Source organism: Notothenia coriiceps, unplaced genomic scaffold (genome assembly GCF_000735185.1).
Source record: "Notothenia coriiceps isolate Sejong01 unplaced genomic scaffold, NC01 NC01_scaffold00004072, whole genome shotgun sequence".
NCBI lineage: Eukaryota > Metazoa > Chordata > Actinopteri > Perciformes > Nototheniidae > Notothenia > Notothenia coriiceps.
The window spans coordinates 84,252-98,038 of NW_011336773.1; the positions used below are offsets into that span (position 1 = coordinate 84,252).

At 42.2% G+C, this 13,787-nt stretch overlaps 3 protein-coding genes across 3 annotated transcripts in view; 1 reads left to right on the top strand and 2 right to left on the bottom strand.

Moving 5' to 3' along the window:
• LOC104941967 (zinc finger and BTB domain-containing protein 47) overlaps positions 1-6,509 on the top strand; it is a 27,424-nt gene extending 20,915 nt beyond the window's left edge. The window contains exon 6 of the mRNA XM_010767148.1: positions 1,306-6,509. Within this exon, the coding sequence (XP_010765450.1) occupies positions 1,306-1,697 (392 nt within the window). The 3' untranslated portion in view covers positions 1,698-6,509. The remainder of the gene's footprint in view (positions 1-1,305) is intronic.
• Positions 6,510-6,600: 91 nt separating this feature from the next.
• klhl40b (kelch-like family member 40b) lies at positions 6,601-10,471 on the bottom strand. Its single transcript, XM_010767149.1, has 6 exons — positions 9,149-10,471; positions 8,097-8,257; positions 7,912-8,019; positions 7,645-7,830; positions 7,158-7,307; positions 6,601-6,973 (listed from the first exon to the last, which is right to left on the bottom strand). Exons 1-6 carry the CDS (start codon positions 10,265-10,267, stop codon positions 6,862-6,864), a joined length of 1,836 nt encoding a protein of 611 aa, XP_010765451.1. The 5' UTR covers positions 10,268-10,471; the 3' UTR covers positions 6,601-6,861.
• An 848-nt stretch (positions 10,472-11,319) lies between these two features.
• The window catches only part of hhatlb (hedgehog acyltransferase like, b), a 7,105-nt gene continuing 4,637 nt past the window's right edge, over positions 11,320-13,787 (bottom strand). Inside the window, exons 7-11 of the mRNA XM_010767150.1 lie at positions 13,459-13,603; positions 13,344-13,379; positions 12,325-12,526; positions 12,023-12,164; positions 11,320-11,757 (exon numbers count right to left, since the gene is read on the bottom strand). Of these exons, the coding sequence (XP_010765452.1) occupies positions 11,531-11,757; positions 12,023-12,164; positions 12,325-12,526; positions 13,344-13,379; positions 13,459-13,603 (752 nt within the window). The 3' untranslated portion in view covers positions 11,320-11,530. The remainder of the gene's footprint in view (positions 11,758-12,022; positions 12,165-12,324; positions 12,527-13,343; positions 13,380-13,458; positions 13,604-13,787) is intronic.

Below are 13,787 nucleotides of genomic sequence, written 5' to 3' on the forward strand. Positions count from 1 at the left end.
GTACTTACAAATCGTACAAGTACCCTTTAAGTTGTGAAGTTAAGCATTATCAAGAAAGAAAGAATACCTAAGTTGTTTATTATTTGATTTGAGTTTTGCCTATTCCTTTTGAATATTGTAAAGGCCAATTTTCTTTGTTGCATGTGCAAAAGTTTGTTATTTTATTTTGAGCAAACACATCGCAACATCATCTAAACCATCGGAGGCCAAGCAACACTTCAAACTGTGAGTAATTTAAAGGAAAGAAACGAGTTAGAACTGTCTGTTTAAGACGTCTAGTGGCTTGATGGAAAGTCAAGGAAGGAAGCCACGACACACAGTACAAAACGCAGACCAAAGTCTTACACTCTGCTCCATGTCGAGTAGTTAAATACTTGTTGTTATGGTGCAAACAGTTAACTATTTCACCGTCCAGCAGACACACAGTAACTTTATTTGGAGATGTGTTGCTGGCCATGGAAGTCTCACCCTCTATTAGCTCTGTTTTGGTCTCATCCAACTCCTGAGGGAAATATCTTGCTCCTTTATCTGCTTAAAGGTGGGGTAGGTAAGTTTCAGAAACCGGCTCGAGATACACTTCTTGTTATATTCCATGGAATGCTCTTAACATCCCGATAGCAATGAATATCTGAAGTGCTTTGACAAAAAATACATAAAAAAATTCCATCTGTGGAAGCCGCCGGCTAAACGGATTGGATTGCCGCCCTGTCTGTCAGCCTTCCATCTCGTGCACGCGCAAATGTATCTCGTGCCTCATTGGGCGTGCCGTCATAGGGCGTGCATTGCAGCAGTACTTCAATGACTCGCCAGCAACAGGCGGCCACTTTCACCATGGCAGAGTTAGGTTCAACATCGTCTACTGGTCGCAAAAGAAAAAATGTAACGGAGCAAATTAAGAACAAAAAGAAAGTGGAAACTAGGAGAAGTCAAACCAGAGTCGATATCGGAGTTGCTTTGGCTGTGTAGTATTGCTAACCTAGATGTGTTTAGCTTTGCCTGACACGTATGTAACGTTACTGCAGCCTGCTCTGGCGGAGGAGGTGCTCTGTAAGGAAGTCTGAAGGAAGGGGCGGATTCTTTTTGGCTGTGTACTTTCAAATTTTAGTGCACTCGAGCCGGTTTCTGAAACTTACCTACCCCACCTATAATGCTCCATTACATTCACCCTCTAGTTGCTATATCTGTCTAGATTTGGGCAGGTAGTGTTGACACTGACTGCTGTGGTTGAATACAATGCTATTAATTAAAGCCTTAAAGAGTTTCTCTCCCACAACCCCCCCTCCCCACTTGACCCTCTGTGTGCAGGAGAGAAGCCGTACATCTGTGAGATCTGCGGGAAGAGCTTCACCAGCCGGCCCAACATGAAGCGCCACCGCCGCACACACACCGGGGAGAAGCCGTACCCCTGCGAGGTGTGTGGTCAACGCTTCCGATTCTCCAACATGCTCAAGGCCCACCGAGAAAAATGCTTCCGCGTCAGCAACCCCATGGTGAGCGACGGCACCGACCCCCTCGGCCTCCACCAGCCTCTGGCCTCGCCCGACGTGGACTCTTCCGGCTCTGCAACCACACCCTCCGCTGCCTCTAACCCCCTCCATGGCTCCCTGCTGCACTCCATGGGTGGGCTGCCTCCCAGCCAGCATTTACCCCCACCGCCTCCCCTGTTTTCAGCCGGTAGGATGAACTCCAACAACTAACAAGCATCGAAAGCACTTTTAGTTTTTCTCAGTGCTCTTACAAGGACTCCTGCAGCGGGACAGTGCTGCTCCTCCGTGAAACACTGGCTACATGGAAACCTCACCTACACCTACAACAATAAGAAATTGCTTTTTTACTCTGTTAAATACAATAGATAACCTCAGAGTCCAGTAGGACGTGTCATCACCGTGCTTCTCCTCTTGAGTTTCTCACCTCTGTTCTGGTTTTATTTTGGACTTTCCACCACACATCTCTCCAGAGCCTTGCACAATGCATTGATTGTAGCATATTTTACTGAGTGGGTGGAGAGAGTACCTAAATCCTCCCTAATGTGTGGGGAGAGGTTCTTTTTTTTTGTATCGTTCTCTGCCAAGATGTAGCGAGTGGTTCTGGTCCGATCCGGCAATAACCAAATGCTGATTTGTCTCTGAGCGTATTCATGTACGGCATTGCCAATAACCAAATCCTGTAAGCTCACCTGCTATAGTTAGATAATGTTATACAGCATTTATAATCGATCCTGCACCTTACATTTAACTCTAGTGATATTTAAAATGTACTCCTAATTGTCTCCCTTTTTATACTTGTGATTGTGTGTAAATCGTGGCACGTTAAGTCAATTTGTAAGGAAGCGAGAGAAGAAGATGTGATGCGTGGAGAGTCCGCAACGGAGTGTGTGGTGTTTGTAAAGGTGTGTGTGAGGAAGACTCGTAAGATGAGGGTAGGTCTACATTAAGCTAATCAACGCTTAAGCTTCCACAAAAGCCACAAGTCGGAGTCATTTGTTGAATCTTTTGCTTACATTAAGCAAGCGCTCCTCTCCTGTAGATCTCACTCTGAGACGATATAGCACTTTTCTGTGAGTAAAACCTAATGTAATCAAACCTACAGTATATTTGTAGGTTCAAATGTTCAAAAAATGCTAACTTACTTTTTCCAACTAAACCCAATCTGTGTAATACGTTTGCAGAAAAACGAAAAAGAGTGTAGGTATATTCACAAAACCTGATAGCTCATTAAGTGTGTACATTTCATCATTATGTATATTGTGAAATGTTAAAGCCTATATTACAATGCCTACATCTCTCTAAGAGCACTGACATCCAGTACTTTTGGCACAACAGAAAAGGGCTCCTTATAATTACATCTCTATCATAAACAAGTCAATTTTGTATCTGAAGAAGTTGATCAAATTTAGGGACATATGGTATGCAATTGCCCTCAATCATTTGTGGCTCTGTGTGCACTTTTGACAATTGTTTGTCCTAAACCTACTGGAGTAGAACAGAAAGGAATCCCTGTCAGTAAAAATGTCTGTAAGTAAAAGTTTGATATTTTGAGGAATACACACATTTGCTTTCTTGCCAAGAGTTAGATGAGAAGATTGATATGCAGCTGCAACTAGCTGCTGGTTAGCTTAGCACAGAGACGGGAAGCTAGCTTGGTTCTGTATGAAACCTAAAAAAGAAATAAATCCACCTAAATAGCACCAAAAGCTAACTACTTAGCACGTAAAATTTCAGTTAAAAACAATAATTTGTGTATCGTTAAAAGTAATCATGTTTTTAAGCTATCTCCCTGTGAAATCAAAAATTGTAATTTTAACACTTTAAGGTTAGCTTTCTTCCTGTTTCCTGTCTTTAAGCTAAGCGATGCTAGGCTAGGCTAAAATAACCGGCAGCTGGCTGGCTGTAGCTTCATATTTAGCATACAGATATGAGAATGGTATCTTTGTGCTCTGCTAACTAGCAAGAAAGCAACACGCATACTTCTCAAAATGTCAAAATATTCCTTTTAAATCTGACATTTCAATCAATTAATGATCCAAAAAGAGTCTCTGTGCACTATCGATGCACTCCCGCTCACTTTCTGTATTGATAGCCTACTTGTAGTGCAGCCTATAGCGTTAACCTGTACATATTGTTACGGTGTGTTTCTCCCCCTGTGATTAATTCCTCATGTTTACATTTGGAGAGTCATTTGAATGTGTCCCCACGTGTCTTGGCTGGTACTACGGAAAGTTGGATTTTGTGGATAAGCTTTTTGTAAATGTTTGAAGCTATTCGTTGTTTTATTTAAGAAGAAAATAACGCACCTTTTTGTAGTCTTGGTTCACCCCAGTTACATGTATTTCTTAAACTACCATGGTTAAATGGTAATGGCCACATTGAAAAAGGTACTTTTTTATTTTGTTTCTTCATGTGTCTAACACATGTTTTGTACTTTAATTTTGCTGCTTTTGTACAGGGTCCAGTTTGAAACTGCCCTTTAAATGAAAAGTCTAGAGCTGTTAAATTGTTGAATATATTCTAATCTAATTTAGCCTTACTAGACCAAGAGCTCCAGGGTCATAAATGGGCTACAGTTTTAGACGTTTTGAAGCAGTTTGTCGCCAACATTTTATACCAATCCAAGGATTCATCTTGTCTCTGGTAGATTGACAGAGAAGGCAATGTCACATAATCTGATGCTCTCTTGTGGTATTTTAGTGAACTGCACTCTGTTAGCTCCACTTAGGAAAGATAAAAGGTGAAACATGTACCAAGTATTTCCCTCTTCACTGCTTTGAAAGGCACCAAGAGACAATAATGAGATACTGTGGTTATAGTGTGTGTATTCGCCTTATACTTGGAGGGATTGAATGTTGCTTTGTGTGTGTTATAGATTATGATAGTATCTGATGGTAAAGGAGGAGGGATAGTAGTTAGTACTACTGATTAATGCACTTTGAATTTGATTGCTACGTTAGCCCATTATGGGAACATGTTTGCAGATACAAGGTGAACAACAGATACCGGAGCAGAGATGTGTAGTGAAAATATATCTGCCACACAGCAGGCTTAATCCAAAGGCAGACATTTTACATTTATCATTTTTGGAAATGTATGTTTTTGAATAATTTGAAAAAGCTCAAGTTCTTTGTATTTTTCTTCAAATATTGATCAGATTGTGGATTGGGTGCAGAAGTGGCAGGGGCCTGTTTGACATCATTGGCTGTTTCTGATTGGCTTGTTCCCCGATTACTACATTTATAAAAAGAAGTTCTGACCAATGTGCGTCTATTTAATGGGCTTTAGTCATATTTCTTTCTATGTGAAATTGTCAGTTGCCAAAATTGATAAATGAGAGATATTAATTATTATGAGCACTTTAAACTCCAGTTCCCCTAGTATATTATTAAGGCTGATGCAGTGGCAGTTATATGACCGGAAATCTGCTGATGGCACTTGTGTTTTTTATATTTCCATGACATAAGGATTATAGGAAATTACAAAAATGCAGTCTCTGCCAGAAACGTGTCCTTGGCCAGTGATAAATCCTCTGAACCAACATTTTATTCAGACCGAGGGGACTTCACTCAGAGGTGTTTGTTCAGACCCTAAAAACCTGTTTGAAGTGAGATGGAAATATAATAACAGCAGCATAAGTGAAGGGCTTCCAAACCAGTGAAGTATTAATGAATGGATTTTTAATTAGTGAAACAAATTGGGTCATATTTATAATTTTGGAGGTGATTATTTTGTTTTTAAACCCTATAAAACATTTGCATTTAATGACACGGCATTTTGAGGAAGTGCAAAAATCTGAATCCACCCTCGGAAGCAGAATTTATTTGTAGATCCTTTGTCTTGGATTATTTAGCCTTCCCTAAATCAGAAGCAAACAAGACAAAAAAATGTAATCAAGCTCTGGAATAAAATCTCCCCCAAATCCTAAAAAGAGTGTAAGTATTTGTTATTTAAAAGTGAAATGGCAGTGAAGCTGAGATATAAGAAACTGAGAAGGGAAACGTTTGCACAGGCAAGGCTTTATATTTGAAGATTAGCCAAATTGTCCTTTGCTAAGGCTTGCAGCCAAAAGCTTGTATTAGATCAGGCAGAAGTGGACCTGCCCTTGTCCTTAAAATAGGGTCTAACGGTGATTAAGTGGATGCCTAGACATCACAGTGACGTGCATTCTGCATTGCCCTCGAAGCAAATGTTCATCACGTCATGAAGCATTGAACATGGCAGTCGGTGCAAAGCAGAATGCTAATGGGACGGACAAATTGGGTCTCCATTAAAACTTGTGTTTTGGGTGTTTCGCTGCTAGAGCCGAAGTTTGTATCCAGAACGATTTGTATCCGTGGCCTTCCTGGAAAATGTTGGGATTCATTTTAGTGGCTTCTAAGGTATTGGCGAGAGGGGAGAGAAAGCATTATGTGTGTGTAAGAATTGAAAGAAATGTGTTGATGTTTTGACGATGAAAAAAGGTTATTTTTTTAAGAATGATGGGGCAGTTTTTTTGTCTTTATTTACCCGTGTTTTGGGGCAATTTTATGGAGCCCCAACACCGACCACACTTCTACATCTGGTCGGTTTTTGGGCTCCATGAAGACTTGAAAACAAGTTTGTGTTACTTTGCATTCGAAAGTTTGGTTGGCTGTTTTAATAAGTTTGTTCGAAGATGTGATAAGAACCACAATGTCAGTCAGTTCAAAGACGTATTCTCCACATACCCTCTACATTTTCCATACTTACTCATACTGCAGCTGTGTTAAGTCATAATGTGTACTGTTATTTCTCTACTTTATAATGTAAACACTATGTCTTAGTTAACTGGTGTACAAAGACCAAGTGTAGGCAGTAGTTCAGCTATATTAAAATACTAAAACCCGTTCGAGGACAGTAGTGTCTAGAGGTGCTAATAACATTAGACTGTATTTTCTGTCTTTTATTGTATTATTGACTAGTGTTTACTGTCTGTAACACAGCAGAGCGTAATGACATCATTTAAATATTAAACAATATAGATATATTATTGCAAACAGAGACGTGTGCTGTGTTTTTGTTCATGTTCGTTCCTCTTAGATTATGACTTTGCTTCCATCTGTTGGGAAATGTAAAGCTTGTTGCAAACACATTTTCCATGATTGTCATGACTAAACATTTTATTTCATTACAGTGCAAAAAGGCCAACAGGGTACAGTTTGTTTACAGTTTTAAACCACAGAAACACACATATATAAAAACGTATTCAATCAAAACTGAAAATTGTGCATGATTTTAAACCAGAACCACATAAAACTTCTATTGCATTGTGTGATATCAAACAGATGAGTCTCAAAGTCTCTGTTGATGTCGCTGTAACAGATTTGTTAACGAGCAGGAACTGGAGTGGGTTTTACATCTTAGTGAGACGCAGGGTGTTGAGGCGGACCCCCAGAACCGTGGCCCCTGCAGCGTACTGGATCTCTCTGAGGACCCCCGTCCACTTCCTCTCCGTCTCATCAAACCTGAGAAGGACAGAAGACTTAAGGTAAAACTCAAACACACCCTGAAAAACCCTTAAACAGTGCCATTGGAATGCTATTGCCTGACTTCCTGTTATTTCTTCTGTCAACCTTATCCAACGTGACGGTGAGGAACACTATGGATAAGTTAATAAATGTATGTATGAATGTGTGTGTTGTGACCCACCTCCAGATGTCGTTCATCTCTTTGGGAAGGATCTCCTCGCTGTCCTCCAGAGGCATCATGGCGAAACCTCCCACAGCGTACAGCTGGCCGGCCAGAGACACCAGCATCAGAGAGCTGCGCTCCTGAGGGAACGCTACGAAGTCTGACCACCTGAACAATGTACACACACACACACACACACACACACACACACACACACACACACACACACACACACACACACACACACACACACACACACACACACACACACACACACACACAAAGGAATATGTCCTCTTTAAAGCCAGAGTGTTTTTCCCTTGTGTTGTGAAAATGTAACTGCAGTTTAATTAACTAAAGGAAATGTGAACAATATCTCTTCATTCCCTCTTTCTGCAAAGTCTTTCCTTGGGGCCAGAAACTGAATGTGCTGCATCATTGATTGATTGATTGATTGATTGATTGATTGATTATCTGCCTAATTGTCTGACTTCGGGGCACTCACGTGTTGGTAGCGATGTCGTACACCTCCAAAGTGTCCGTCAGCCCTTCGTCGGTGACTCCTGTCCCCACATATATTTGATCCTTATGAACAGTGGCTCCGAATAAAGAGCGTGCAACCTTCATGGGTGCAAGCTCCTTCCATTCAAATCTCCTGGCGTCGTACGCACACATCTTCTTCAGACAGGTCCTTCTCACAAGAGACAAAGAGCATCATGAAGAAAAAGTATTTGCACTAGCTACAGATGTTTTGATTGCACTTAATACTCACTTGCTGTCTCCCTTCCCTCCAATCACATAAACAACATCTTTGTGGGATACAGTCGCATGGCCATACACCGGCCAGGGAAGTGACTCCGATTCCCCCCATTTAAAAGATCTGTAGAATTATAAATACATTAGGATTCAGTCCAGAGAAAAGCAGATTTATTTACAGTAACTTGAACTCATACTCACTCTCTGTCGTAGACCAGCACTGAGTCCAGCGTGCACTCCGTCTCCTTCAGCTCCCTCCCTCCCAAAACAAAGATGAAATTCTCGGCCTCGGCCAGACCAAACAGGAAGCGGGGCGACGGGAGGGGGGGCATCCCCAGCCAATCAGCACTGACCGGGTCATACTGAGGTCACAGGAGGTCAAACAATTGTGAATGGGGTCGTAGGTACGCCACATGTAGACAAACACTGCAGGTACGTGTACTCAGGTTAAAACCCCTGATACATAGTTGGTCCCTTTTTATTCCCCTGTATGTAGCTACATGTAAAAGGCTGGAAAACACATCTTATTCAACTTTGTTCAAATGACATAAAGTGAGATATTTAACCTAAAAATGCCAAATAATAAAGGACATTGCACTTTATCATCAAAACAGATTTTGTCTTTCTTATATAGAAACTTTGCAGACCATTTACATGCACACAAATCTATATAACACAACCCCCAAAAAGTATAACGCCTCGAGGACATTGCTTCTAAAAGGTTTACCATCAAAATATTTCAATTTTTTTTAGCGGTACGGATGTTATATTATATAATAAAGAACAAAAAAAAAAATAATGTTTAGTGCTATCTCTTATCTCAAATCCTTATTTGAGGGTTCTGACGGTCATTCAAAACCTGGAAAGTTATGGAAAACAATATTTTGGAAAAGTCATGGAAATGTAACTAAAGTTGCATCAAATATAATTAATATTTGATCTAATCGCCGAAATAGTAATACTATACTGATAATAAATACTGTATCGTATAATGAAACGTGAAATGGCATTTAACGGACGAGGTGTTTTGCTTGTGAGAGATTTTAGTTGCTTTAGCGTGAAGAAGCTAGTTAGCCTATTTGATTTGCTTTAGATAGGTACAACATGTTTCAGATCTTATTTTCCTTTGTTAAAATAAACCCTTTTCAGTGGTACCGCTGAGAGAGTAATTTATTTGGTCATGGAAAATTAGGTAAAGGTTAAGGAAAATCATTTGTAAAAAAGTGTACCCTGTTATTTAGAGCCTCCCCTACCTGTAGGAAAAAGGAACACAGTGGATCTTCTTTGTTCTGCTCGTCGACGAATAATCCTCCCGCCACAAAGATCTGGTTCTCCTTGGTCACCAGGCTGATGTGGTTCTTGGGCACCTGTGTGGACAGAGAAGCCAGGAAGCAGTCGTTCCCTGTGGGGTCGTACGCCACGGCCCCGGCTTCGTTCACCATGAGGATCAAGTTCCTGACAAACATGCCGAATCTCAGCGTGTCGTTCAGGATTCCCGGGAGAAGACCCTCCTCCTCCTCTTGTTCCTCATCCTCTCCTTCCACTCCTCCGTTCTCCGTGCTTTTGTTCTTTTTAACTTCTGGCATTATCCCAGCGAGCGCATCTTTAACCACCTGGATCTTCTGCTGCAGCTCTGAGCTATTGGAGATCAGCTCGTTCTTCTCCACCGTCTCCTTCAGGTAATCCTGGCTGACCAGACGCAGGCGAATGCAGTCCAGCAGACCCGGCAGCTCTTTCTCTCTGCTCCCCGTGTCCCGACCCACCCAGTTCATCAGCGCCTCGAACACGGCCTCTTCGGTCTCTACGTTCAGATTATCGTTTGCTAGGATGGCGGCCAACTCGCCGGGGAGCAGCTGGAGGAACTCGTCGTCTCTGGAGATCAGCTGGAAGCGCTCGCAGGCGTAGTTTCGGGCAGAAAGCGCCAACCTGGGGCAGTCCAGCATCAGGCCGAGTCTGAACACAGCCAGGCAGTTGCTCAGGCTCAGGCGCTTCTGTAGGAAAGACACACACACTGTGAAGATGGAAGGGATCTGGTACACGTTAGCCACGGCGAAGATGTCCTGGACGTTCTGCTCCGTCACGTTGATTTTGCAGGTGTACAGGTACTTGAGGACCAGCCCCATGACGCCCGGCTCCACGTCCTCCAACACGATCTCCTTCTTCTTGCTCTCCTCCAGGTCGGACAGGAAGATGGAGCGGAAGAAGGAGCTGCAGGCGCACAGCACCAGGCGGTGGCAGGGGAACTCTTTGTCTTTGATCTTCAGCACGCAGTCCACCAGCTTGTCGTTCTCCAGCAGTTCGAACAGGCCGTCCTGCAGCAGCGTCTGCTGGTACATCCTGGGTTCATCCATGGGGTCTATGGGCAGAGCCATGGTTCCTGGAAGAAGAGCCTTTCAGGGGCTTCAAATCAAACAGAAGTGGGTCTTCTTCTCTACAGCAGAGTTATAGTTGCTAGCCTGGATTCAGAGACACTGCGATCACCCTCACCAGCTGAACCCCGACACTCCCACCCAGCTGTCCTGACCCTTCAACTGAGCTCCATCTGGGAGCCTATTTATAGCCCGGGGCCTCAGTCTGGAGCTTCATTCTGGAGCATGAAATGCAATACCACCACACCAACAGTCCTCTTCCCTTCCTCTAAACTCCACCCTACCCACTCCCCAGGAACATCCACCCACTCTGACAGCTGACATGGTGCTTCATGGGAAATATGTCCATCCTGAGTCATGGGTGTATCTGCAGTAAGTGGGTTAACAGGCGGCCCCCTGCAGACTCTGAGTCATTAAAGTCGATGACTCAATTCTTTATTTATGTGACTTCACATTGTGATATGGATCTCAAGCTACAGTTTGTCCGAGCCATCTTTGCTATGGAGGGGAAAATAACACCAACATACACCGTTCTCCTCAGCAGCACATCGATGTGTCGATTCAAAAAGTCCCTCGCAGAAGGAGAATGTAATTTGCAGGAGCAGAGCCAGGCGGTTTTACTGGGCGTTTCTTCAAAAATACAATTTATATTCATTGCAATGTCTTTTTTAAGATTGACTTTGACAGTAAATGATTATATACAACCCCTCTAAAGTGGCCCTATTCGGCTTTTTGTGGATTACCCCTTTCCTGTAGTGTGTGATATAGGTTTGTGTGCATGTCAATGGTCTGAAAAGGCTCAAATTAGCATAGTTGGTCGTAGTCAGGCTATTTAGTTACAAAAATGGGAAATGAACTCCCATTAAATATCAGTTTGTCTTTTATCACATGTCCAGGTCCAGTGATTCATCACAGGTGGAGGCATCAGTCGAGCTGCCAGCTGCTGAGGTAACGCTTCAGAAATACTTTACAAACATAACACAAGACTCGACACTGACTCACGTGCTGCAAAAAGACTGCTCTCTCGTCATAGTCAGAAAAAGAAACTAGCCACAAACATTTATACAAACTTTATTTTTTTGGAGTAATGACAAAGTAAAATGTGATTATTGAATCTTTGGTGAATATTTGTGTGAATTACATTTTTCTCTCTTTTAGGTATTAACACATGAGGGTAAACTGATATAACAGAAACTGAGGATTCATTCACAATTCAGGGTTTGAAATCTGCACTGGCGTTAACACTCTTCATAATACTCTCAACATCTACTCTGCTTTCTCCTTGCTAGGATCTACGACAGGTTGAGCAGCGGGGGGTGCAGCTGCAGCGCTGGTGGGGGGGGAGGAGGAGGTTGTGGAGGTGTTAGTTGGAGGTGCAGCAGGAGGAAGAGGATCTGGATCATCGATGAGAGCCTGCCTCCTCTCCCTCTCCTTGATCACTTGAACCAGGCAGTAGGTGACAAACATGACGATGATGGTGGTGAAAGGGAAACCTGGGAATGCAAGGAAGAGGCTTTAAGATCTCGGCTTTAAATCTAATAATATTCACTCTTCTGAGAACATTTTAGAAACCCAATTAGTAAGCGCTGTGTCGATGCGTTCCTTATATCAAGTAGACGTACAAATAAGTGGACTTAAGGGACAACAACTCCAGCTGCCTCGCCCACAGACACCCGAGGTAAATGTTCTGAACGTGACCATCGTTGCTGGGCAGATTAGGGATAGACACAGACTTTTAATCAAACTGAAATAAATCACCTTTGAGAAGCAGCCTCTTGGCGACCAGCTTGGCAAAGTCCAAACTGTTTAAAGCCAGGATGTTGTACAGCACGATGCTCCAGAAGTTGAACGTGTTGAAGACGGCTCTGATGCGGCGGGACGTTGCTTCTGACATTCCAATCTGTGAGTAAAACATCATTCGTTTAAAAGTGTCAGAATTAAAATAAGGATTATGATGTTGGCTTTCAGTAGAAGTAAATATTCTTGTGTAAATGTATTGCCCTCGAGCTTCTCAGGTTCGGCTGAAAAAAACAAAACAAGATCTCGACACTTAGACAAACCTCTAGAGAAGCGAAAGGCTCCATGGCGAAGAATTTGGCGGTCCACAGTTCGAAGTTGAGGCCGAAGCAGTTGAAGAAAGCCCAGACCAGCACCACCTCGCAGGGTCCGAGCCACAGGATGGTGACCCCGAAGGTGCAAAGTGAAGCCACCAACTCCTCCACCACGTTCTCATGTTTCCCTCCCAGGTGATCGTACACGTACCTGCAGACAATCAGGCGGCAACGATGAAACTCATGAGCTAGGGCTGCTCGATTATGGCAAAAATCATAATCACGATTATTTTGGTCAATAATTGATATCACGATTATTAAATACGATTATTCATTTTGAAAACATCCATGTATTGAACTTTAAAACAAATAATAATTTGAACAGTATCTTTTTAACTGTTGATTACCCTGAACGTATAATTCAACTGAAAAACCAAGACACAAATAAATTAAATAAATTATATATTTAAATAAATACCAATAAACAAGATCAACAAATATTTTGGAGCGCACTCCCACAAAGTATTAAACATATATAAATATGATAAATAAAAATGAAATAGACTAAAATAAATTAGATCAAATATTTTGCAGTGCACTTTCACAACAAATCGTTTTTTCCGATTATGTCGTTTTTGTAATTGTGGCAGGCCAAAATCGTAATTCCGATTAAAATACGATTAATTGCACAGCCCTAACACGAGCACATACTACAGTTTGAAAAAGCAGAAATGAAATCTGAGCTGACAGGAAATGCTCCGTTTCAGTTTAACCCACACAGTGAAGCTCACACACACTACTTTATGAACATATAGGTTCACCTGCTGAATTAAAAACAGAACAAATGAAGCAAAGAAAGTGAAAACCATGAAGCAGATCCAGGAAGTAGAAGAATAGATTCACTCTGAAAGTATTATCCTACAGATCAGAACAGCTGACAGAGAAGAGATATCATCTGATGCTTTACAACAAACACTATAAGATGTTTTTAGGTTTTTACTAAAATTTTATAAACGTAACAGTCTTACTTGCACAGCCACTCGTTGATCCCTCGGTCAAAATGTCTAAAAAGAAGAACAAACATATTTAGTTTGACAGATTCAGGTATAATGAGCCAAAAGTGTTGAAGCTGTGTCCACTCACGTTTCAGAAAACATATAGAGCATAGTGATGCACTTTGGGGGCCGGGGAGGGTCCAGGTGATCCAGTCTGGACACCGTGTTGATGATCCCAAACATCACCGCCGCTTTCACCCAGTCGTACACCAGGTTAAAGTAAGCCAGGCCCACTGGGAACAAGCACAGGGGACACTGGTTACACACCACAGCATTTAAAGGTCACCTACTACGCAGAGTCCACTTCTTCATGTCTCTTCTACATCAACATGTGTCCCCTCTTCTTCATGTCTCTTCTACATCAACATGTGTCCCCTCTTCCTCATGTCTCTTCTACATCAACATGTGTCCCCTCTT

Bases quoted from the DNA above. Each gene is read 5' to 3' on its own strand.
- klhl40b (XM_010767149.1), bottom strand. From the start codon at position 10,267: ATGGCTCTGCCCATAGACCCCATGGATGAACCCAGGATGTACCAGCAG. The intron at 7,308-7,644 runs GTGAGTGCCCCG...TACATTGTTCAG, and splicing joins TACGACATCGCTACCAACAC to GTGGTCAGACTTCGTAGCGT. The intron at 6,974-7,157 runs GTGGGTCACAAC...TGTCCTTCTCAG, and splicing joins GAGATGAACGACATCTGGAG to GTTTGATGAGACGGAGAGGA.